General features: G+C 41.0%; 1 protein-coding gene across 3 annotated transcripts in view; it reads right to left on the bottom strand.

Annotated features, from left to right (window-relative positions):
- Window positions 1-27,301, bottom strand: part of JARID2 (jumonji and AT-rich interaction domain containing 2) — a 305,764-nt gene that overhangs the window by 49,897 nt on the left and 228,566 nt on the right. Inside the window, exons 1-3 of one of the 3 annotated variants that reach the window (XM_074987637.1) lie at window positions 23,312-23,446; window positions 11,879-12,055; window positions 2,616-2,845 (exon numbers count right to left, since the gene is read on the bottom strand). In XM_074987637.1, the coding sequence (XP_074843738.1) occupies window positions 2,616-2,845; window positions 11,879-12,055; window positions 23,312-23,342 (438 nt within the window). In that variant the 5' untranslated portion in view covers window positions 23,343-23,446. Of the gene's footprint in view, window positions 1-2,615; window positions 2,846-11,878; window positions 12,056-17,379; window positions 17,434-23,311; window positions 23,447-27,301 lie in introns of those variants that run through there. The other 2 variants (XM_074987638.1, XM_074987636.1) reach the window with 2 other exon arrangements.

Here is a 27,301-nt window from a genome sequence, read left to right as displayed (position 1 = left end):
AGTTTTAAGATGATCACTGTATTTATGGCAGATTACCTAATATGTTTGCATAGCACTGTGATCACTGGGGCAATAAGAATCGTTTTTAGTATTTTTGTGTCTTCCTTGAAGTCTGTCTTCAATTCTGGAGGAAAGTATTTCACATAATAGTGTAAGATACATTTGTACTTCACTTTTTACTATCTGTGCACATCATCTGTTGGTTTGGCAATTTCAGAATCAGAGTTGCTTTTCACAGTAACAACAGTGTATTTTAAGAACACTGACACCACTGTTCATTAATTTTATACTGCAGCTTTAAACTATTTCACTTACACAAGCTAAAATCCCTATAGTTGTAAAAAAACAAAAATAATTTTCTGGTCAGAATCACATTTTTCATCAAACTCTGCACTAAAACATCTGATTTTCACTCTGATTATTGTGGTTAAAAACAAATGTTATTCATATATTACAAAAGGTTTTACTATAACCACAAAATATTAACTAATGTTCATATATTACAAAGATTAAATAATTGGTCATTAGGTGTTAGGTTCGTATAGCTATTATCCAGTTTTGATAATAAGTGTAAATATTTGAGGTGTTCTCTCAACGCAAGACCAACCCTTAAAAACATATTCAAAATTGAAATATATATTTTATGCAGCACATATAAGCTACGTCCACACACAGCAGCATTATTCCTGAATAAACTATTCCAGAAGAGGTATTCCAAAGAAGCTTATTCCGAAACAGCACAGCTACACACAAAATGCATTTTGAAACAGTGCTCAGCTATTTTGAAAGTGTCCACACAAAACAGACCCTATTTTGAAATAGAGCCCTTGGACACACTATACCATCTTTCAAAATATGCTCTATTCCCTGTCTATATCCCCTCCCAATTTCACAAGACCTATTTTGAAATTTTTTTCAAATAGCACTTGTGTTGTGCAGATGCCCGCATAGTTATTTTTAAATAGCAGATACTACAGGCATCATTCTGAAGCTTTTATTATTTGTTTATAGCAATGGCAATGCACGGTGCTATGCAAAATATTAAGCCTGCCCCCAAAGAAATTAGGTAAATGAAATGTAAAAAATAAGAGAATCTGACAGCAGAGGTGCGGTGTATGTGCTCAGGGTGGGGGGGTGTTGTGATGTAAGTGTCAGAGCAGGAAGACAAGGATGAACACAAAATGATCACACAACTGGTTTGCAGCCTAGTCAAGCATCTTAAGGATTACAGGGGCATGTGTTTGTTTTGGTATATATAAACGTTATAGCTTCTGCCCTGAAGCAATATGCTTTGAAAAGGAAATTAGGTGTCTGGGTATAGAGATGTACAGAGAGGTAATAGATAGCCACATGGAAGACACAGAAGGATAGAAGAGGGCGTGCAATCAAGAAGCGTACGATGAGTAGAAATAAGTGATGGGGAAGAAGGGAGGAACAGGAGCAGAGACACGAGGGACATATGTTGAGGACAACCTCTAAAGCAGTAACGGGTAACTTGAATTTGATTCAGGAGCTATTTTAAGAGGCACTGGAACGTTATACTAGCATTGCACTACGCAGGCATTTCCTTGGCACTGGATACAGTATTTTGCCTTCTGCTGTTTTTCTGTTATTGAGTAGCCCACCCTAGCAGGTGCCCATCCCTGGCCTGGAGGGCCAGGCGAGATTTGGGTTGTAGCTCTATAGAAGGTCAACCTGGCTACACCAACCAACCCACAAAACAAAACAAATCATCATCTGAGAAATGGGGAAATCAATGGAGAGAAGAGAAACTAGGCCATGCAATATGCCAATTCCCATGCTCCACCTCAGTAGGCCTTAGACTGGACTGATTTATGTACAGCAACCAGTGGAAGGAGTTAAAAGGGCACTGAGGCAGGTTTTGACATAATTTAAGACATGTTACTTGAAAATTGCTGTTTTAGGGGCTCCTGCCCCAACTGCCTAAAATGGATGGAGACTTTTCCTCCCTGAATGCCAGTCAATGACCCACTATGACCAGGCCCATCGGTCCTTTAAAACTTCTGAAGCAGTGAAAGCCAACAAGTCTATTGCTGTAGGCAGACCTTGGTGGTACCACCACTGCAAGTGGGGACAGTTTGTAATGTCATAATAGGATGGAGGAAGTGGGAAGATAATTTTCCAAAAGCTTCAACTAATTCCCTGGCCTTCTGATTTTCTAGTGACCAAGTACAACACAACAAACACAGTGATAACACAAACTTCCCTACATTGCCAATGACTCCGATATAAACACAGAAGGACCATCAGTAGAAAGGTCATTCTTTGTGTTTGGCCAGACTTGACAATATCAGCAGAGAGCCCCAAAAGGTGCCAGTTTTCATTTAAAAAAAGTTAATTTCTGCATTTTGTATCTATACCCATGTAGGATATGAAGCTGTGGTAATAAGGCGTATTGTATTGTAATGGGGGTCTGTCCATTTACGTAATTTTTTTTCCCCCTCTCTCATTGAAAGTCAACTCCCTGCTTGCTTTACAAACCACACATTAAGATTCCAGAGTTAGCTCTGTGGCGGGGAAGGGATGTAAAGGTGGTACACTTGATGAGCACACACACACATCACGTGCGCCCGCTCGATAGTACAACACACTACCTGTTTTCTTAAGTCCTGAGCCGATCTATGAAGAGCGTGGTGGTTATTAGCAGGGAGCCCTTTTGTTGAGGAGCCAGTATTTGTAGTATGATGGTGATTAGCAGCAGCCTGGTCTTTTCGGCTCTCGGTCCTGTGTTCACTGCTCTTCTCCTTTCCTGGTGTGGTCTCTTTGCTTTTGTGTTTCTGGGTAGGATCTCTCTCCTTTGACAATTTGCTGGACCCACTGAGGACTGGGGATGGAGAAAGGAAAACACAGGAGAAAGAAGGTTGGGTGTAAGAAAAGACCAAATGCATCTGAAATCACTTTCTTCATTTTAAACCATTAATTAAAACTGAACAAGCTGTCAGCATTAAATGTTCAGGAAGTGTGTCGCTATATACAAGTCAAAATAAATAAAGATACAAACCGAAACACTTGAGGGACTGTCAGGTTACATTTTGTCTATGTACCAAAACGAATTTCCTGAAAACAGCTAGGACCTTAGATTATCAAAACAGACAGAATTTAACATTTAAATTAACATTCACTGGGTGTATTCCCATTTTCATTGCCTGAACAAACACCAACTAGCCAATTTTATGATTTTTATAGTTAATTTTGATCAGTTTTCTGGACTTACACTGTTGGGAAACATTGTTATAAGTACGACAGGAGAATGGTGTTAGTTCAAAAGAACTGTCTCTATTGAATTTTTAAAAATTGTAGAAGTATTTCTTTGGAGAATATTCCAGTAACAAAACAACAAAAAAGTCTGTTATCCCTAACTGACTCAACAACTTCCTTTTGAAATGCTTTCTTGCAGCAAATCTAGGCTGCAAATAGAAAAAGTTTGCTTAAGAAGGAAAAAAAGTACTAACAACATGAGAAAACTAATTACTTTAACACGAAGATGCTATTTTGAACATAAAGGTTTTAGTTCAGTGCCCTTGGGACCTCACTGGTGTGGGACACGAGAGGTTTGCCAGACCAGGGGAAGTCAATGTTGTCTAGCAGCTTTACCAACACTTCCACTCCTTTCTGGGCTCTTAGAAGACATTTAGGGGTAAGCTGGAGCTGAATAACTGAGAGCCAGGACTGGCGGATGTAAACAAACTTCACAGGACACAGGAAAAAGGACACATCCATGATAAGTGGACATCAGTTTAACTAAAATCACACCAGACAATGGATGTTGCTGGACAAGAGACTGCCAGACTAGAGAGGGTCAACCTATAGTTTATGACAGACTCCAGGCACAATGCCTAACTACTAACATTATGGTTTGAAACACTTTGTATGTTAATTAAGTGAAATACTTCTCCTAAACTGAAACTACACTACAGCATTTTCTCCTCAGTAAACATATTTTGTATGTGTATCATAGAACTGGCAGGGACCCGCGAGGTCATCAGCCGGAGTGCCCTGTTCTCACAACAGGACCTATTACCACCCCTGGCAGATTTTCTGAGAGATCCAGGATGGGGATTTCAGCTAAACCTACACATGTTCTCTATTACTTAAAAAAACAAGCAAACAAAAAAACCAAACCCCACACCCTTAGTAGAACGATGTGCTTCTAGACTGCCTCAGTGCTGACTGATTTCCCCTTTACCCCCACGTGTTCAATACGTCAGGGATGGAGTGGTTATTTGGATTATTTACCAAGCTGGGTTTTGGTGGTTACATTTAAGACAACTCTTTAAAGTTTGAGGTCAGTTGTGTAACTTCTCTCTTACAGCCCCTGCATCTCTCATTTCCTAGTGCACAGAGCAAATGGAAGCTACTGCTACATGAGAAAATACTGAAAGGATGATCTCGGGTTAAGAGCATCAGAGTGAGATGCACAAGAGCTGAGATGAAATCCCACAGCCACTGAAATGACTGCAAATTTTGCCACCAACTTTAATGGAGCCAAGATTTCACCCCTAGTTTCTATTCCCAAATCTGCCACAAATTTCCTGTATGACTTTGGTCAAGTCCTCTAGACTCTGTGCCTCAGTTTCCCAATTTGTTAAATGGGAGTGACAATATGTCCTTCTCTCTTAGCAAGCATCAGAAGGATAAATTAATTCTTTCTTGTAATGAGCTTTACAATCAGAGAGTACGATCAACATGCTACATATTATTGACTAAACATGGTTTTGCAAAAATACTTTTTTTTTTTTTTTTTTTGAATAAAATGCCTTACACCCAAATGATGAATGACAGCTTTGCTAATGTATTTCATCATGGGATGTAAGTGCATTTTTATTCAGTAGGAACAAGTTGGGTTCACTGCATAAATGGGTCTGCACACACAGAACCACAAGTCAGAGGATAATTTTTTCTGTATCTAGTTGCCACTTTATATTTGCAGTTTACTAAACTAAAAAACATAGCCAAAAAGTCAAATTCTGTGCATGCACATTTATATAAATACAGCGTGAACAAGAGACAAGGTATATTTTGTACTCAACAGCTCGTTAATTTTGAATGTCATGGGAACTCTGCCAGTTTTACTCTTCTGAGTAATTATCTTTTGTCTTAATTTGTAAGATTCTTGAAAGCGGGAAAGGCAGAAGTCGGAGAGAGGAAAAATTTTTCCTTCTCACAGGAAAAGCTTAATCCCTGAAAACATAATAGAAAAAAAGAAAACTAGATGCAAAGCAGTCCTAGTCATACCAGCTCCACCTAAAACAATAATTGGTATCAGCCTCTTTAAGGATCTCTATTGATTTCTTGGAACAACACTTAGAACTGGTATTGTATCCATATATAAAACATTGCTCCAATAATGATTACAAGACAATATACATATTTGTATGCAAACCTCTCAAAATTATATTAGACTTTAATGCTAAATATAATCAAGCATTTACAGTAAGCGTAAAAATTCTGATTCTGATATTGCTCAAGTGAAAGAGAAAAGTAAATCCATCTACTGCAAGGTAATACAGCTACAATAGCGTAAACCAGCGTTAAGTGAAATAAGATTCAGGCCTGAAGTCCTGACAAAAGGTCATTTCTAGGCAATGATAAATTTATCACCAGATGAGAAAAACCTTAGTGCCAAAGCGTCTAACTAGGGGGAAAAAAAACATTGTGCACTTGTCTAGGGAAAAGAAAACTGAAATACTACTGAGACTACATTGATTTACAACAAACCACTTATTAATCTTCTGTGGCTTGTTCATATGCAGCAAGTTCCACACCCCTTTATGCGGACCAACACTTCAGCACTTAAGCTAGGGCTGTTTGTTTGGGGAAGTAGGAAGGTCATGCCCTTGTTGCTCATCTACACAAAAAATTGAATATAATTGTTCATTAAACTGATAGCATCTGCCATCCTATGCACTGGTATTTTGTGGATAAGACAGGGTGCAGCAGAGCCCAGGGTCCATTAATAAGATCATCAGGAGGGGCAAAAGGGTGAAAAAGGAGAAGTTTTATGCTGGAGAAGAAAAGGGGTTTCCTGAACGTGAGCTAGCTACTCAGATGTAAGCCTCATGTTGCTACATCTCTCCCCAAACACATTGTGAGTAAATATGAATAAACTGTATAATACAGAATACAGACAAGGACATCTCCCCACCTCCCTCTCTCCAACTCTTTTTTAAGTTTCTGTAACTGAAAACATTCGTTTGCCTCCCATGCAGACTTACAGGACCCAAACAATTTTAAAAGGTTTTTCCCCTCCTGCACGAACTAGATATGTGGGCTATTCACCCAAAAGTGAATATAGTTTTCCCCCAGTTTTCTTCAGGTGCCACATTTGATCAGAGCTGGACTGAGCATTTCTCACACACTAAACCACTTTCTCCTCCCCACAAACGCTTCTGTCTACCTGGGGCTGAGGATGTACAACATCTAAACTAAATATTAATTGACTGAATACAATTGGATGGTATTTTTGTAACTGTAACTCAAACCTAGCTCACCTTTATCTAAATTAAAGGTGCACTTCTAAGATTCCTTCATCCATTCTACAGGCTAGAAGGCAGTTACACAGTGGTTTATGCTAGAAGTTTCTTGCAATCAATTACGTAGTTTAAAATTATGTGTAATCAAGTATGTGCTGGGGGAGGAACAGGAATGATATGGATATAAAATATGTTTGTTTTGCAAGCCTTCAAAGCTAAAATGAAGAATGTTATCCTATTCTAGCACCTACCTCACTATCTATCATGACCTACACGTGTCAAAAGGGCCTCTCACACAGCAGTGAGTCCATATAACACGACCCCACATGAGGTAACAAGTCTTTCATTCAGCTTTCAATTCCTCTCTCTCTCAGTTTCAGGTTCCCCTACTCCTTTCTTTGGGCCATGTATCTCAACTACAGAAAATTCTCAAGTGTCCCAAAATGTGTTGTATAATTTGCATTTTTAAATATGCAAACTGCTGCACAACTGGCAATTTCCATGTTACCAATATTTTTTCAGAAAAATCACTCGTGTGAAAATATGTTTACTACAACAATTACAGGTTCTGTGGTTTTTCAGCAAAAAGCAGCAAACCACACAAGTAATTGTCAACTTAGCTTCAAGGCTAGCACTATGCCTCTAAAATAGATCTGGGGGGAACAGATAAACTTCTATGTTTTGGTTTATTCCCCCTGGCCAAGGCAAATCCAGCTGGATGAGACAGAAGTTGTACCTTATGCACATAACCAAAATACCATACACAGTGCAAAGGAAAACTGAGTGGCATAATTTGCATTGATGCATTCTGGGTTCCTAGGCAAACATTCAGAAACACTTCGTAAGGGGAGCGCAGCACAATCGCCTGCTGGGTCTCAGGCTCATCCATCTAAAAACATTGAACTGTATGTGTATTCACATTTATAACAATCGCTAAAGTTTTTACATTCTACACACTTATTTTCTTACACGTGCCAAAGGTTCTCCCTGACCCACATCTGACATTTGTGTCGGTTTAGATTACATTGGACAGTTTGAAGGGGCCCTGCTAATTGCAGGGTTGAAAAGTGGGGCCTGACATAAACACGTTTGCTCACCCCGTTCTAGACACACATTTCAGAACATGCATCTGATGAAGCGGGGCTTTGCCCATGAAGCCTGATGCTCCAAAATATCTGTTAGTCTACAAGGTGCCACAGGACTTCTCATTATTTCGGAACACAGTTTATAACAAATTCTAATACTGTTGGGCTCAGTCAGCACAAGCCAAAGAAATAATTTTTATTGAGGAAAAAGTCCACCTGGGATGACTGAAGCGTATTAAGCGCAAGAGTGACCTGCTCAGGGAAATTAGTTGCACATTCAGAGTTCTCTCCATTTTTTATTTTTATTTATTTTTTTTTAAATGTCAGAAATATGGAATCCTGAAATCTTCACATTTGAAGAAATGAGCCAATCATCACTTTAAGCTTCTGAGTCTGCTACGAGATAAGTGCTGTGGTGTTCCCACTTCGGGAGGTCTGCAGACTTTTTTAAACGCACTGCACATCCACACACTGGCAATTATGGAGGTATGTGCTGAAGGTCAAAGTGAGTGAATGGTTCAGTGGAGATTAAAATCCAGTCTCCCAAACTTCTGTTCTAACAACTGCAACAAAGAGACTCCTCTGTTTCCCTGAATTCAATGCTGAAATTCACCACAAACTTCTATAATATGCATCAGGAAGCTCGGAGTTAAAAGGCAACCACATACATTTAAAAGAATAGACAGACCCATGACGCACATTCTAGAAATCTATTTTAGCAATTTTAAAATATCGTCACAGCAAGAGTGATTCATACGACCTCCTAGCCGGTAAGATCGTCTTTCAAGTCAGCTGTAGAGTGGAAACCAAGTGATTCAACTGATTTGTTTCTAGCCTTCACCATATTAACCTTAATATGAATCCTTAAGCAATTAAAATCACCCTGGCTGGGAGCACGAAGTCACATTTAGCTGTAGGTATTAGTCAAACCATCTTCTTCCCTCTACCCCTCTTTTTAAAAAAAAAAAAAAAAAAAAAAAAAAAAAGTTATGCAACAGAGATAGTCATTGGTACTTTTATTGGTTTTCTGCTTTGGCCTGTTACCATGCTAGTTACAAGGATGATCACTTTTATACTGTGGTATGGTTTACCAGCAACTAGCAACTGCAAATTCTCCCCTTTTGAGAAAATTCTGCTAAGCTCATTTTAACCAGATCTGCTCTTACCTGGCTCATCTTGCTTGTTATGCATTTGAAAATAAATTTAAAAAAAGCATATCATTTGAAGTGCCACGAAGAAAACTAAGACAAACCAAAGTGCACACCACTCCACAAAGTAAACCTGAAATTGGGCAAAGGGCTTTAGCTATTAACTTATTTTTTCAACCAAATAGAAATGTCTGACCAAGACAAAAAGCCTGGAAAAGACTTCACTGTCATTATTCAAATTTTTAACAGTGACTACTGCAAACTAATTTGAACACCCGCTAGAGTCTCACCCAACCAGTTGTAGCATGGCACTGGTGTGTACCAATTTTTAAAAGCATAGCTCTGCCGTTTCCCCACGTGGCAACTGCAGCAATCCTTCAGAAGACAGTTTAACCACACCATTATTGCTGTGTGTATTTTGATATTGCATCAGGGGCGATGCCTGCCTACCACAGTACTGCATATTTCACTCTCCACTCTAGCACCAAGGTCGAGGGGAAGAGGCTGGGAGTGAACACTTATCTCCCTAGACATGCTGCTACTGTATATCACAGGATGCTGGAAATACCAAGAAAGCAGGAATGTAACAATATGTGTAATAGTGCAATGCTGGAACTGGCTTTGTGAATACAGCAGGGTAGGAGCAGAGAAGCCAATTCACTCATTTCTCTAACACAAGTTAATTCAAATGTATAAAAGTTTCTCAGGAGTGTGTATGTTCTATGTAAGCAACCATTGAACACAAGGCTCAACAGGTTTCAAAACCATGAAAGAACTGGGTACTCCAACACCACATCCTATTACTGCTACAGGCCAGGACAGTCATAGTGGTAAATGTTCATGTCATCTTGGAAGTGTAACGTGCCTCCTGTATTTATCGGGAGGAAATTATTTGACACTATCTAATGACACTCATCAAGCTTTGAACCTTTGCTGCTGTATGTCATTGCAAATGTTTAGCGTTTTCAGGACCATAATGTTTGTCTTAATCCATTAAAATTAAACTCAAAGCTAGTTTGGACTCAATTGGAGCAGCCATCCCAGTCTGCTTTTGTGTGTGGTCTCATTTAAAACAGAAATACACAAACTAGAGCCTGCTTTATTTAACAAAAAATATCAGTGGCTGCCAACAAATATGACAGATGCTGAAAACTTAAGGTACTTTCAAACAAAATAGCTTTTAATACACAAAGCACCATCTGGGGAGATTCCATTTCATCACCTTTGACAAAACATTTCACATAATCCCTCAGGGACTGTATAAAAGTCTTCAGCATAAATACTATATTAAGCCTCACTTGTGTTGATTCCAATTAGTGATGAAGCATATCACGTCATTATTAAGGGTGAAAATAATTAACATGTTACCCCAATGAAGGTTCAGGTGTGTCTGGTTTTAAGCTAATTTCAAAGTGGCTGTCCTTCAGGGCATTCTCAAAGGAAGTGTGCTAATGTACAGTAACCCTTTCAGTACAACATATGCAGCCTGCGTTTAGAGCCCTGCAGCTTACAGAGCTGAGAGTCTCACTGCAGTATGCAAATTCTGTGCTTGTTAATTCTAGACTTTGATGAAAGGTGGAATCAAAGGTGTTCACAATCAGGCCTTTTACAGCACTAACATTTTTGCTAAAAATGGGTGAACTGTAGTATTGCCAGGTATCTTCTTCCCTTCTATTTCTCACTAACTGGTCCCAAACAAAGAAAAAAGCCTGCCCTGTGCATAAGATAAGAAGCACTTAAAGAGACACCCAGAAAAACAGACAGAAGAGAGAGAGCGTGGCAAAGAGCAAGGAAACAAAGCCTGTAAGCACAGTGTGACTTGGAAAACAAATGGGAGGTGGCAAAAAAAGAAGCATTTGGGGGACTGATGAGTCTGGGGTAGCAAGTCACAAAATTGTTTCTTTTGTTCTCGGTTCCTCTCCTGCATTCGGAGAAGCAGAATTTTGTACATTCCTTATAAATAAATTAGATTGTATGGAAGTACCAGACTCCATCCACTTCTGCTTCCAACTAGAACTTCCCCAGAGTCCTGAACTGTGATTAGCTGCTTGACTCAATAAGGGGCAATACCACATTTGAGCCTGCAAAACAGTTCCTCAAAGAAAACTCCTGTGGCAAAATGAAAATGAGGCCCCAGGAAGTGGAGAAGCCTGGATCTCCTCATATTTTCCGTAGAAGGAAGAAAGAGCAAAGAACTCAGGGGCAACCAGCAACAGCCACTTCCATCTTCTGTGTAAAGCTGGCTGTGACAAGGAGTCTGTGCTCTTCTGCATAGAGCAGGGGACAGATCCGGCAGATATTAAAGAGGCAGCAAAAAGATATTGTGGAAGAGAAGAGGGAACACAGAATTTGTTCATTGTGGTGAATAGCCTTGATTTAATATCAGATGCTGCTGATGTCAATTGGCCAATGTATGCTTTAGTGATGACAGGGTACGGCAACTCGGTTCTTTTCATCAGGGCTAGTAGGGTCCAGAGGTTAGCAGGTGTTGAGTAAATGCTGTGGTGACACATATGGATTAGTTTATCTGGATGTGGCAGAAGACCACAGGATAAAATAAGTTGCAACTCTGCTGCTCTGATGATTATGGAGCTCTGAGGATATGCAAGAAAACAACATTTGCAGGGGTGACGTCACGTCCTATGCTACTGGCAAGGCTACCACTGCATCTTAAAAATTCAGTTGGAAATGTGCTGGGAACATCTCACATCAGAAATTCAAATTCTACCCCCTGAACACATTTTGGTGACATTTACTGAATATTTTGGTTTTTATAGTTAGTTTTAATAACATTAAATTATTCCAAACAAAATATCAAAGCCATGGCAGCTAGGAAATGCCAAACAACAACAAGGGGATTAAGCAAAACCATTTTCACGATGTAGCTCTAATCAGCTTTTGGGCTATTCATTTGTATTTCTCCCACAGAGAGCTAGAACTGCAGCCTCCAGACAGAGGCAGGATAAAAGGTAAGATGCTAACCATTTTCATGGCACGGGCAGTGTCAGTTTTCTCCCAGATGTGAGCTCTCTGCAGGGTTGAGAATATAATTTAGTTCTTAGAATTCTTCACAAGGCAGTGTTCCCCGCAGCCCACACCCTCGTCTTGACTCTACACTGCTGGAAGACAGACAGAATGATTTAGGACCTACCATGCCCATTTGGAACGTGCTTATGTGTTTTTCCTTTCCTGGGGGTTGACTGGCAAGATGATGAAGCGTTGTTTGTGGTTGCCTTTGTATCCTCTGTCTCTTCATCCTCTTCTTCGTCGTCCTCCTCGTCCTGAGAGCTTCCAAAATACACCATGTTGCTGGGCAGGGCTGGAGAACCTGATCATTAAGAAAGGCTCATTAATGTCATTCCATTATTCCTCTGAGCTCCTGGCATTAATCACCACCTAAATTACTGTTAAGCATTGAGGAAAGAGAGGAGGTCAAACTAATGCTTGCCTTCAGTTTCGGTAATGCTATTACAAAAGGGATGTATACAAAATGTCACACTTCCAGGCTAAATAAAAAAAAATCAAAAACAAAACAATTCCTCCTAGAAGCCCCAATAAGCAGTTCCACTTATGCAACAAAACACTTAAGCTCACGCCTGACAACGAGCATGTCTTTAAGCATATGTCTACACTTCCAGGAAGATCTTTCGGAATTCGATTTTGCACGCAAAACTGAACTGTCTGGGGCCAGCAGTCGAGCCCTGTATCCTCAGTACTGCTATCGTGAGGAGAAAGGGAGGCTGATGAGAGAAACGCTCCCATCGACCTCCCTGTGTGTGGGCGGCCAGGTAAGTCGATTGCAGATAAATTGAGTCTAGCTAGGCAACTGCCGTGGTTAGAATTGTGTATCTACAATCGATTACTATCCTGTCACATTCCTTTCCCTGTGCATTTTGAGTGCAAGAGTACTCCTATACTTCTCCAGCATATATCATCGTCTCACTCTAACAGCAAGTTTATAATGCTAAATACTAGCAACACCTGAACCACCACCCATCTCACAGGTTAGAGGCATGAGTTTGAGACAAGAGAGAGTGCTCCGCTGGATCCCAGCAGGGACAGATACCCCAGAACTACTTTATGAAGTTATAAACATGAAGGTTTATTGGTGTTTTTAAAACAAACAAACAAACAAAACAAAAATCAACCCACACACTTCCTGGAAATGGAACTTCCTAATGCACTATTGTCCAGTTGCTAAGTAAGAGTGGGAGGTTTACAGAGGTGCAAAAAGTAGTTTGACATTTGGTATGAGACTCCTCTGCAAACCTTTCTAGCCTGTACACTCTTTGGAGCAGATATTATGCTTGTTTAATATTTTTGGTGCCTTGGTGTTCATCTGTTGTGACTTGCAGTACTTTGCTGCATACCATTTATCCCCTCTATAAGTGATGAATAGTTATGAAGACCTACAGTTTATTTGCACTAATCCTTGGGTTCAACATTTCCTAGTTCAAATGGCCATCAGGAAAGTGTTTCTCACTACAAACTTATGCCAGAAGGGGAGAAGGAACCTGTAAAATTTATCTGTGACACCTTTGAAAGAGTGGCTGGAACACGAACCTCGCTCTGAGGATCACAGTGACCAGCTCACCCCCTTTTCCTTGTGCTGGGGAGGGAGAGCAGTAGGAGCCTGGTGCTCTCCCACAGCAGATTCCAGGGTTGCTAAAGACAAAGAGGACAGCGACTTGGTGTCTTCAGTGCGCCCAGCACTGGCAGCCACACTCTTGCTCTCCAGGTTTCTTCCTAGTAAACAATTTTCTTCAGGACCAGAGAGAGCCAAACCATCTTGATCCCCTCAGAAGTAAGAGATGGTTTGGCTCCCTCTGGTCCTGAAGAAAATTGTTTACTAGGAAGAAGCCTGTTTTCCCCTCCTTGCCTTGCCTGCTACGTTGTCATCAGGGTCAGATACATCCACAAAAGACACCCGCTTCCAATCTCAGCAGTAGGCCCAAGAAGAACTATGGGGGGGGGCTGACGCATGTACTCCCAACCAGCATTTCTGACAGAAGCTGAAAAAGAAGAATCATCCCCCCTGCCCCCCTCACCTGCACAAAACAGAGGAGGAGTTAAGGGAAAAGGGGGTAACCGCTCACATGGGGGAAAAGCTGGAGAGCAAGAGTGTGGCTGCCAGTGCTGGGCGCACTGAAGACACCAAGTCGCTGTCCTCTTTGTCTTCAACAACCCTGGAATCTGCTGTGGGAGAGCACCAGGCTCCTACTGCTCTCCCTGCCCAGCACAAGGAAAAGGGGGTGAGCTAGGGTACCCACCTAGCAGTGGATAAAGACCAACTGAAGAGCCTCACAGGCTGTTACAAAAAGACCACACAGGCAGTTAAGTGGGTTCAGTTGCTCACCTCTGCTTGCCCTCACTCCCTCTGTACACCCATCTCCTCACCTCCCACCCAAACACCTCCTCCCCACTTCACCACACACATGCAGTGCCAAATCTCTTCCAGCGGGCATGGTGAGCCTCCCATAGATATCTGCTAGACAGACAGCTTAGGTAAGGGCACCTCCTTCTTAGGGCTGAGGCTACCATATGAAGCAAGAGCCAAAGGCCTGCCTGGTGGTAGCCAGTGCTGTCCCCTATTACTTCTTATTGGCAGTGTTCCCTCTAACTGTCTTCCTTCCATCTCTCCTGAGTAGCCGCCCAAGCACTCAGCTTTCAGGGAACACTGCTTACAGGGCCATCGTCATGGGGTAGGTAGAATGAACACCCCCCAGCACTGGATGGTGTTTTTCTCTGCAAAGAGAGGATGATGAGAATAACAACAATACATATGTTTTATATATATATATATATATATATATATATATATATATACACACACACACACACACACACACACACACACACACACACAAAACCCCCAAGCACCCGTACTAGTCTATTACACACTCTGACCATCACATTTCTACCTACGGAGGAGCAGTAAAAACAGGATTTCAGATCTGCTTGACGGTATGAAAATTGAAGCAGGTAACAAAAAAGCAAACACGGCAATCTTTCACAAGACTAGAACTTTCTCTCACACCATAAGCAATCATCTGAAGAAGGTAAGAGCTGCTAGGAGTAGGCTGACCAGTCAGAAAGTGTGAAAAATCAGGACATATAATAAGACAAAGTTCCAAATACCACAACTGTTCCTCTAAACCTGGGACATCGGGTCACTCCAGCTGGAAGGGATATAAACTATTCCTTTTGGACTGGCTCAACTCTTCTGCAGTAACTGTACCAAGGAAGCAATAACTTCTGAGGACAGTTCTGAATAAAGAAGATATGTCCTGCTTTTCTTCACTCCACACCAAGACTGTGGATCCAAGAACTACTGGCTCTACATACTGTGCCAACTTGCTTTTCCTCTCTAACTACAGAGCAGGTAAACTGTTCTTTGGGGAAAGAATGAAATGTGCAGCACATCCTGGACACAGCTGTGATAACAACTTAACAGCAGTACACTTGGACCTCTGTACTCTGGGGGTTCCTAATTGTGTATCACCTGTGGAACAGACCCTGGCAGGTGGAGGAGATACCACTCACCTGCTCGCCGTGCCTTGCTAGGGGAACGGCAGAACCGCAGTGTACTTCTCCCTATGGCTTTTTCCTGCTGCTGCCAAAGTGGTGCCTGGGAGCAGTGAGGAGCACAAAGCCATGTGTAACCCTGGAAGCAGAGTCCCAGACAGGTGCCCCGCCCCACCACACCCTCCCTGGCCTGGCAAATTCTTCAAGCCAGCACACCCTGTTTTCTGGGGTGCTAGATGCAAAAGTTCAAGTGTAATAACCCTAATTTAGCTCAAAGGCACATTATAGTAGGGTACAATAGTGCTCAAAAAAGGAAGGAAGGGTTAACCCAGTGGAAAGCACAGCTACAGCCTTTTAGCTTAGCTTCCTTCGTCCCTGAAACACACCATCTCTAGTTAGAATGCTTTACTAATCTAGTGAGTTTGGCATAGAGAGCATCACAGAAAACCCAGTGTTCTCCCCCACCTTTCACCAGCCATTTATTAAGGTGCTTTGCAAAAAAAGAACTTACGCACTTCTGATGGAGAATTTTTACTTTTGATTTCAGAAGGGATGGGTCTTTCCCCCCACGCTTCTGGCCTGTTTGCATTAAATATTCCGGTTCTATCTAGCCCAGAAAACACAGATTTTTCTACACCTAAGGTTGTCCTGGTCTGACAAAAGGTGTGATTTTAAATAAGTTCAGTTAATAGGTACAAATGACCATTCAACCCCTCTTATTCAGCTATAAAATCAGGTTTACTTCAGTTGCGTATATGGAGGAAACAGGCTTAGCTGCTCTGAGATAAACCACTCCTTAAACTGACATTGCAATGCTTACACAGAGGTTTGGCTAATTTAAGGAAAACTGTTTATCTATAGAAGTGGAAGTCTGTACACATATAAGAGGTGTGTCTACACTAGAGTGCTTTAACTCAAGTTAACTAACATTCATACATGCCATTCTGAACACCCCATTAACACCTGTGGTTTACTCTAGCTGAAGTTTTAAAACACCTCATGTAGACAAACCAAAGATCTGTGATAAATGGAAAACTAACTAAATGACAACAACATCGCATGAGTCTGGAGAGAAAACGTTAAGTAACAGAGAGAAAGGTATCTTTTTCGTTACACAGTTGAAGACACTTTAGCTATGTCTGCACAGTGCCCCTTACACATCACTGCTGTGCCACTATGTAGCTGCTTTTTATCAGAGGCAGGGAAGCTCCTTACCAGCAACTAAGTAAAACCACAGCCAAAACAAACGGGGTGGTTGTGTTTTTCATACTTCTGAGGGACAAAAGTTTTAACAATGAAAGTGCCATTGTAAACAAAGCCTTTGTCCTTTTTTTCATTTTGCTAAATGAATGTTTAACTTTAACAAACAATTAACATGTCTGGACAAAGAGTATCTGTTAAAGAGTCACCCTTCAAGCCAGGTCAAAAAACCAAGTATTCCCTACTCAACCCTAGGTACTCCAGTAAAACCAGAAAACCCAGACCTGAAGTTCTTAATACTCCTAGATAAAAATGAGTACCTTTAAAAACCATAATTGGCTCTTCTTTACCTATTGAAAATGCAAAATAAAAAGACATAACCCTTTTTAAAAATATCTGCAGCTTTCCACTGAGAACATGGCATAGTGAGGACTCCTATCAAGGGAGCATAACATTTACAAACTATACTACCACACAACTGCTCCTAAGATATTAGAAATAATTAAAACAAAAGAGCATCAGTAGAGAAACATTTGCCAATTAGTTATTCTTGGTTGTCTCCATTCCATTTACTTACTAATTTTCAGAAACTGCTAACGTGCAAAGGTTCTGCAAGTCATTACCAAGAATTAGCAAGATTCTACATTATCTGCTCTTTCTACACAGCAACTATGGAGTAGCACATTAACAATTCCATATTTTGAAGGGACTAAAGAATACAGAAGCTACTGATTGGTGGAAATATCTTTTACTATTTCCCAGTCCTAAACTTTGCTGCACAGATATGGGGTCCCACAGACATAATCTTCCTGTGTGGAGGAGTTCTGCCTTTAATTCAGTGTGCTAATTATTGGGGAAAAAGATCAATTTATCTTGTCTTCTTTAGGATTTTACCTCATACTAACTACACTTGAATTCAGAGCTCACCTTTTTTTCCTCTGAGTGAAGGTGTGTCAGGGGTTTATTCTTCTCAGGTTTTCACTAGAACAAGGTGAATATAGAAATGAAAAAGACTAAAATGTTTCCATCCAAATAGTCAATAGAACATATTTTACAAGAACTGCTCAATGTGAGTTCTAATTGATCATCATCAGGTTAACAGTGAGGTCTGTCTACCAATTCCCTGGAAATTTTGCCTTTTATTACAAAACAACTGCCAGTAACAGACTACCTACTATTTTAGAGTGCGTCCTTACTGACAGGCAGGCAAAGTTGATTCAAGAACTCCTCTTAAGCTGTAAGAGCTATGACCACAAAATTTGGTACACAGATTCCTTGCACCCTAACTTAAACCAAGGTCATGGTTTGGTTATGTCTAGAAAGTGGGAAATGCCTGAAATCCCAGGATTTCCCAGATCATGGAAAGGGAGGGGCATCGACAGGAGGGACAACATACTTCAGAACCACCACTAGGGAAGAAGCCACTGAAGGCAGGGTACAGCACCATTACAGAGTGACGACTGGGGGCAGCCTCAGCAGGAAAACAGTGGCCCTGTGGAGACAGAGCTGTCCACCCTGCCAGGAGAAGTGAGTGTGCAGAAGAGGGAATTGGAGTGATCCACCCATCTTCCTTTCCCTGCTTCTGGCAGTCAGAGATTTAGGGTTGCTCCAAGCCACTGGTGAGTCTATCCTCCATTAACTTATATAGTTCTTTTTTGAATCCATTTACACTTTTGACCATCACAACATCCCATGGCAATGAGTTCCCCAGGTTAACTGTGCATTATGTGAAAAAAATACTTTCTCCTCTTTGTATTAAACCTACTGCATAATACCTTCCCTGGGCAACTCCTTATTTTTGTTTGGTGAGAAGAGGTACTCATTTCTCTATTCACTTTTTCCACACCATTTACAATTTTATAGACCTTTGTCAAATTCCTCCGTAATCAACTGCAAGATGAACAGCCCTTATTTTTTTTAATCTTTCCTTGGATGGAAGTTAGTCCATACCCTGATCCATTTTGTTGTCCTTCTCTGACCCTTCTTCAGTTCCACTACATCCTGTTAAAGATCGGGTGACCAAAACGACACATAATATTCCAAATGTGGGCAGCATGGATTTATACAGTTGAATTACGATATTTCAGTCTTATTTTTTACCCCTTCCCCATTCGTTTCTAGTATTTGTCAGTGTTTTTGACAAGTACAGTGCATTTAGGTGAAATTTTCACAGTGACTAAGATTTCTTTCTTAACGGGGAACCGCTATCTTAGAACACGTTTCTTCCGGCTCTTTTATTAAAAATGAGGTAAATGCATTCTCAGGTAATCTTCTGTCAACATCTGTGGTTTCACAATTACATTTCTATCTTTCTTCTAAGTGTTTTCCTCTTCTCTGATGTTGCAGAAAGATCTATCAAACAAAAGTGACAGTACACAAAGTGCTGCTTAATGCATAAGCAAAGAAGCTAAATGTTATTTAATCTCCTTCAATTAGCATCATCTAAAGCATTATTTGTATAATTGGAATAAAATCAGACTGAAGTGGGTCTGTTAAATTGATCGATTTCCTTTAGCAAGCCTCACAGTAAAGTGTTCAGAAAAAAGTGCACATTTTTTTCATGCGCAAAACTTAGATTTACATATAATGGTGCGTATATGTCTGAGCAGAAGCTTTTAGACTCAGGCAGCTACCACATACACTCCTTGCACATTACTGCAAACTCAGAAGAAAGTGGCCCATACAATAAAACAAATTATTCTGTTTTTTGTTTGTTTGTTTTTGCTTTGTTTGGGCAGTTGGGGGGGGGGAGGTTTAAAGAAGCCAAAGGTGATCATTAACATTTTTGATTTGTCAATGTTTAGCTCCCCTCTCCCCCTGCCAAAAAATAAAATATACTGTTTCCGATGAAATTATAGGCATTTTTATCACACATTATGTAAGAGCATTAACAAAGTTGAAATCCATTCCATTCCCCCCGCCCCCCCATGAATTTGGGTCAGAACTATGGAAAGAATCAGTGTTTTGCCAAAAGCAGTATTTTGTTACTCTTCAGAATTGGTTGGCAGTGTTTTTGCAATGTTTACTAAAGTGCAAACCAAATGTTTTCATCTGGACAGAAATCAAATTGTGGTATGTTACAACCACAACAGAAATCATTTCAATCCACCAGCCTTCTCTCTAATTTGGGCTGCGGTTTCTGTAAAATTAGATTCTTCTTCCTGAATTATTTACACAGACTCTAGCTTAACCCCTTTCTCTTATTTCTTCAAACAATTAAACACAGCCCAGCTGTGCTTTGGAAAAACACTAAAACAATTTAAGCCATCAGAGTGATTTAAGAATGAGGGAGGTCAAGGTATGTGCACCTTAAATATTACCCCATAAATATGTGGCATGCCAAATACTACACTACTAGTCTTTTGTGAAGCTTTGGTTTTGCCCTACCTTTGACATAAGGCCCCATTCTGGGGCTGCGTACAGGTGGAAAATCTTGCCTTCTGATTACGGCCGACAAGCCTGCACCTCTGTGTTTAAAACACAGGCCCCCATTCTCATTTAAAATAAAGCCCCTTTATGCTGCTCTGGCAGGCAGTGTAAATGTTCCTTAAAAGGGGGAGTAAACTTAATTTATGTCCACGTTTTATGGCCCCTTTACACTGTGAGGGTGGCATAATGGAACCTTATTGAGAATCAGATATGTAACCTCTAATGGGGAGAGCAACTTTATTTTATTTATTTAAAGCCATGTGCCAGAATAATCCAATGGGACAGAGTTCTCTGGTGCCCAAATAAGGCAAGGAGCACATATACACTGCCCTTCAAACCATGCTCTCTCCATCGTCATTGGACCATGAGCTACCTGGTATTACGGCTGTGAGACACAGCCCCATTTCTCCTGTTTTGCTTTTAAGACAGCTTGTGAAAGCAGTGGAGCATGGGACAACTGTTTTATGCTTTGAGAGAAGAAGAAGGGGAAAGCAAAAGCCAGAGATCAATGGAAATGTTCAGAAGAAAAATAATTTTCATCTTTCTGGTGGATGAGACACACATGCACAAACAGCGTAGGCAGCAGGATACCCAAAGGTAAAAAACAAATGGGGGGACTGATACAAGATTTCATATTTGAGAATTTCAAAGCAATTGGAGCAATTTTCCTCCCACACTTAGGCCGTTTCTACACAGGCCACATAGTGGCATGGTAATACATGGAGAGAAAGATGCTAATGAGGTGTGGATGCAAATTCCCCGCGCCTCAGTAGCATAACGTCACATGATTTGGAGTCTGGAAGACCGTTCTTCAGGACTTCAAAACACCGTGCAGAAGCGCGGCCCCGGGGGGGCTTCCAGAAGCCTTTTTTTCCCAAAAATTTTTGGGAAGAAGGGGCCTCTGGATGAAGGACTTCCTTCCGGAAGCGCCCCCCAGGGCCGCACTTCTACACGACGTTTTGGAGTCCAGAAGAACGGTCTTCTGGACTCCAAATCACGTGACATTATTCTAATGAGGATGTGGAAAAACCCTCTTCTGAGGTGATTTATATGTCCCTGTCCATGAGCCGTGGTGTCTGTGTGGTTGCCCTGCATCCTGACCAAACAGCCCTTAAGCTAAGCATTTAAAATTTATAATCTGCTTTACCAGCAGTGGTGACATATTTCCCTCACAAACCACATCAAAATTAGATAAATTGTAAAATGTATTTACTGTTAAAATGGTGTTTAGATACACAAAATGGCCGCTGGAAAATGACAGAGAATGACAGTTACAATTAATATTCGGCGGGCTATGAATATGTATGAAGTTATGGTTTGAAATGTTTCAAACTGATTGGTCAATTTAGAATCCTTATACATATGTAATAGTCAAATGCCCCTTTGATACACTGTGACACTGAGGAGGACCTAGCAGGCAGAAGTTGTCAAACAGGTCCACCCAGGCTGCATATATTCAGGAGAGCAGCCCTGCTTGGGGCATTCCGGACCAGACCTCGGAGGAGAGCAGACGAAGAAGAAAGAAGACTACAGAGAAGGACTGAGCTAAGAGCTGGACTGAGCCTGCAGCCGAACATCGCTGGCGGAAGAGCCGAAGCTGACCTGCATGTCAGTCATCGCTCGCTAGCCGCCGTGGGCCGACGAAGAACAGAAGAGTTCCAGCCAGAAGACCAGAAGAGCTCCAGTCTACAAAGAGCAAAAAATCACTAGTAAGGCTCCGGTCCTTTTATCCAGAGGATTTGCCCGGCAGACCGCGCCGCCTAAACAACGGTGCCCTGCATGGGGAAAACCGCAGCAGCGACCCTGCCCTTCCAGTCACCGACCTTAGCTCGGGCCGGTGTCTGAAATATCACGGTCGTTCCTGAAAAGACACAGGAGGTTTTGTTAACCAAGCCGGTTTTTCCTCCTGGCTCTCTTTTTTTTCCTTCCTCCTTTACTATCTGACCTGACGCGGCTGCTGTACAAGTGCGCCGTGAGGGTCATAACTTCCTAGCTCGAAGAGAACTACAGGCCCAGCGCCTGGATTACAGAGCAGGAATAAGGAGGTATTTGTGGTCTGGGTTTAAAGCTAATATAAGTAGTTTGGTGAGCAGTTAATGTAAGAATAGCTTTATGTAGTTTTGTAACAGAGAGTGGATTGGGACTTCCCCAAGTCCATGATCTGCGTCTTGTATTTTGTACCCCTTGTCTCTCCGTAAAGGCACAGGAGGCCAATGCTGTTGGTCTAGCCTAAAACTATTACATGCACACAGAAGAATAGTTAGGCAAACTGCTTTATAATTATAATCCAGAGCTATAAGCTCCCCCCTATTTAGGAGGGTAGAGCAGTCAGCGATAACCCTATAAAGGGAAAACCCTGGTGTTCTTAGTAACCCTTTAAGGGTAATGAAGGTCTGCAATAAACGGCTACCATAACAAGGTGGTCGAAATAGGCACTACCTTTTTGAGGGGATAACCTTTAACTAGGAAAACCCCACCATTTAACTAAGGGGATAACCTCTCAGAAGGAAACCCTGCATATACTGGGCTCTCCCCTGCTTGGCCAGCAGGGCAACCCACTTAACTAGAGAATTGACCTAGCTTAGCGCAGGCAAATTCTTATTCTAAGTAAGATCTGCTCCCCGCGGTAGTCGGCCAAGGGTTGAGCGACCTGGTGAACCTCAGGAAGATCCAGGAATAAATAAATACAATATTCAGCTCTGAAGTTATCCTTTCCATTTTACAGCACGCATCGAAGGCTGCACGGCCCGTCCCAGAAGCACAGTAAGTAGCTAAGGGGTTAGATAGCAATGCTGTTATAGCAGTTACCTATTGTTTAAGGCTATAAGCCAATTAGTATTCAAATCCTGTGCTTATTTCAGAAAAACAAGGGTCCATATATTTTGTGTCACCCAGTTTACCATAATCCACACTTTTACTTTGTTAAATAAACCCTTTCTCCCTGTTTGAACCTAACACCTTGTCCGTATTTCTTCCTTGGGTAAACACACCGCAGCAGCGCAGTTCACACACCCTGAAACCCCGTTGTGATTAGACCCACCGTAGACAGCAAGCAGGGTCGTGGGGTAAAATCCTGGGAGCATTGGTAAGGACTCAGTTTTAGTCCAGTCCATTGCTCTGGTGTGACTGACTTAGCCTAATCAATATTCAAATTTATTCTTACGTCACTCACATCCTCGATAGAGGTGAGGGGAATTTGCATCTGCGCATCATTAGCATCTTTCGCTCCATGTATTAGCATTTTGGAAGTGGCCTGTGTAGAAACGGCCTTAGAGTTGACCCCTCTCACACACACACGCACACAGACACAGACACACACACTCAAAACTTATCACTCCTTCCACAATCATCAGATCATTATGAACAAGATTTGGAGTTCAGCTGGAGTGCCGCAAAGACTGCTCTGCTTGGTGCTTCCACCAACACTCACTATTTTTACACGGGAGGAATCTTTGTTCCATCACCAGCTTCTCTCACTGCAGAGATGAGGAGCAGTCGCTTGTGCTTGCTTCAGGATAATGCAGTTGCCAGGGACTCTGATGATTCACTAGATTCCCAGCTGCCAGAAGGGATACTTTCTCATGAGCAAGGGGTAATTTATTTAATGATGAGTCCAGAGCAGCCAACAATACAGATGACCTACCAATGAAACAAAAAACTAAGCACATGTCCTCTTTTGCTTTGCTATAATGTGGGAAGAAAGGTGATTTAAAAAAAAATAAAAAGCAGTCTGTTCAGGTTTTGTTCGCACTGCAACTCTACATGGCCTTGTACACACCAGCTGTTTCCCAGCAGTGGGCTGCCTCTGGAGAACAGTCATTAGAAAGGCAAAAGTTGCCAAATTTGGAGACATATACACATATTTGCTGCAGTGACAGTGGAATTTGCTGTTTGCCCATGTTTTCACAACACTGCAGCATTGTAAAATTGATGAAATTGTGATGTCACTTAAAAGACTGAAGAGTTCTGTGTTCTGGATTATGAGAGGGCAAAAGTTCTGTTAACACAGTCTGAAAGGTATATTTGGAGGCCTTAATTGCTGAGATGCCTTGATTTAGGAACCCCCACAAAAATCAACAGAACACTGTACCCAGACATCCAACTTATTTTGAAAATGAACCCTGGGAAAGCTTTCTAATGTTGGCTTCTATTTAGCCTTTGCTGCTACTACATTCCCTGAAAAACTCAGATAAAGGATGGAGGGGAAGTGGAAAGACAACCAACTCCCTAACTTGTACTGTTCCAATTATAGCATTTTTAACCTGTAAATAATTGGGGGCGGGGGAGGTAAAGAACTGAAAACAGAAGCTATTAGGAAAAATGTGGTCTCAGTCATGGAAAATACAGTAAAAGTACAGGCCATTGTACTATAGTATAAAGATGACACCTTCCTCTCCCACAAGGTACTAATTATGCCTCTGGCAAAGGGCACATGGGTTCCTTCAAAATATCCGTTTAAAGAGCAGAACACTGCAGGCAAACATTTCAGAACTATTTTAATTTGGCAATTCTGGGGTATGTTTTAAAAAAAAACCCTAACACTAATAAGGGAATGGGAATTCTGTCAACCCTGGTCAATGTTGTACTCAAAATACCTTGAAAATACACCTATTATTGTGAGAGGGTTTTCTGCCCCCCCTTAGCCAGATTTTTTTTTAAAAAACAGAACAAAATTTAAAATGCCCATTAATACCCACTTTCAAGGGAAGGGTTTGGGGGGAAAAAAAAAGTGAACACTAATTTCAAAAGTGTCCAGACTCATTTCAGAAAGCACACATAGGAGCAGTAACTTTACAAAGCCCAGTGTATTTTCCTGAAGTGGCTTACAAAGAGAAAAAGATCAGCTTCACAGAGAAACAAAGCTAATTCATTAGCTTCTATTGGCAGGAAAGATTCACTTTGTATGAGCATTTGTTCAATATTTTATAAGACTGTAACACATTTATGAAGGGACACAAATCTCTCGGCTCTCGTGGACTTTAACATCAAGGTTTTCTATTTTGCATACTATCTGTAAATGGACTTTGAGCAGGAAATCCAATAGGTTCTCTTAATTTCCCCACCGCCTTATGAAATACACAAGATATATCATATAATTTGTTCTAAATGGGCTCCAGTCAACAGAAATGTAAGGCTCACCAGAAGTGTCAAAACTCCCTTTCCATGAAACTGGCCTAATTAATCTAAGTAATATGCCTTCTTTCTCATAATGGGAGATTGTTGTAATCTATACAATCAAACATTTATATGGTGCCATACACTTACACTCTTTTTTCAACAAAAAGATTTAGGAAAAAGTTTTCTGATATAGGGTAATTTTCAAACAATCACATGGCAGACTGCATGACTGAGACAACAAAGGTCATACCATTAACTTATCACCCATATGAGTTCTGTATCCTGCAAAGTGACACTGTACAACTGAAATCAGCAGGACTCTGCACACGCCCAGAGATCCACACAAATGGATCATTTCGCTGAGTCATTAGCTGACTTCGTCAGTTTTCACAGACCAGAAGAAATATTCTATAGTACTCTCGTGGTACTATGTACTAAACCTATTAATTGCCATAAATTCCAGTGTTTTGTACTGAAAAGATAAAACAGTAAAAATTGGCTGGGGATTCGGCAGCACAGGTTTTAACAACAATTCAAGGTGCAGAGTTGAAACCCTACATCCAATTTTTGAAAATTTGTCAGTTGGTGTTTAGTAATGGATTGCTGCAAAAAAAAAAAAAAAAAAGTTTGTTGTTGTTATGCTTGCTTGCTGCGCGTGCATGAGAGACAGAGGTTATCAAACTGATTTGAAGATCTGACTGGAATTCTTCATTTATACAAGGGTATTAGGTTCACCAGCTATACTATTTACCCTTTTTTCAACTCTAATAAATCATTAACATTTGAAGAGAGAAACCTGCTTCAACCACAGACAGGACAGACTTTCTCTTGTGCGTCCCATGGTTCTAGCTAGTGTTCCCTGTAAGCTGTACCCTCGTGCAGCTTCTCAAGGGAAATTCAAATGCCGCCTAGCTGATTAGCAGAGTGCTCAGCCCGTTTTTTTTTTTTTGTTTGTTTCTACTGGTGGTGTATATTTGCATAGGCCTTGGGGCACATAAAAATTTGTTCCACGGATTTATGGAAAATATTAGAGGGCAAATTGGTTCTACCCAAGCAGTTTAAAATCAGCTTCAAATATTTATTCTGCTTAACAATTGCCAGTATAAAATCGATCGTAAAATGCTGTGTGTACTGAAGAGTAGACGTGCAGCTGTGCTGAAGGGTTCTGGGGATGGAAGGAGAGGAGGGACATTCTATTGCTGTCACACCAAAATTAAATTCCCAGCCCACTTTTAGAATCACTTTGTTTAACCTCACAAACAGCAGCAGCAACACTAGCTTTTATCCTTCACAAGAATATTTGCAAATACTTGGATATAGCAGAGTTAACCTTAAGATTTCTGAAAATTTATGTGAAAGAGAGCTTTGACTCATAATTTTAATTTAGAACAAATCCTTTGGAGGCATATAGTGTTACAAAAGTATGTCAAACCTAATCCACAACTATTTCATTGGAAAAAATTCTGGACCACAATTGCAAGATGTGGGGAAACTGTCAGGGTTTGTTTTTTTTTGTTTGTTTTTTTTTTTAGTTTTTTGAAAAGTGCGGTTACCTGTTGGTAGAGGGATATTCTCTTGCCCATGAAGGCTTAATAACGTGGTTTTCTACAACCTGCTTTTAAAATAAAGCTGACTATCAATATTTTAAAAAAACAGTAAAGAAAAGTTACTTTTTAAAAAAGAAAATGCTCTTGCAGCACTTATTAATTTGCAGAATACTGAAGTCTGGCATTATAGGAACCAACACACACTAATCAGAAATTGACAGGTGGATTTCAGTTTTGATTCCCATTACACCATTATTGTCCATGTTGAGCAAAACATTTATATACGAAATTGCATAAAATGAGGAAAGTAAAGAACTGACACAATTTTTAAAATTATTTTAGATTCAATAATTATTGTGTTAGTAGCAAAGATTCTTGCAATCTGCTTCTGAAAGAAAACACTGAAAAATGCAGAATTTGCATTTTTAGAGAGAATCTTTAATTTCTACATTTTGTCAAAATAAAGGGACTACAGCAGTCCCTCAAATTATGCAAGAGTTGCATTCCCATGCAACCTCGTGTAACTCGAATTCCACACAAGTCAGGGTGTGTATGGGTGGCTTTTTTCCCCCCAGCAGAACGCATGTTCTGCAGCTGAGGAGGCAGCAGGAGCAGCTGGAGCTCCCTTTGAAAGGTGAGTTTTGGGTTTGGGGCGCAGCTGGGGAGGGTTAAGTCTGGAGGTGGGCTGAGGCCATGGCGGGTGGGGGAGGAGTGTTTTAAGCCTAGAGTGGGTTACGGCTGCAGGTGGTGGGGTG

The sequence above is a fragment of the Carettochelys insculpta genome, chromosome 2, assembly GCF_033958435.1.
Source record: "Carettochelys insculpta isolate YL-2023 chromosome 2, ASM3395843v1, whole genome shotgun sequence".
Lineage (NCBI taxonomy): Eukaryota > Metazoa > Chordata > Testudines > Carettochelyidae > Carettochelys > Carettochelys insculpta.
Note: the sequence above shows the minus strand (reverse complement) of the source record. Positions and strands in the feature narration are given on the sequence as shown.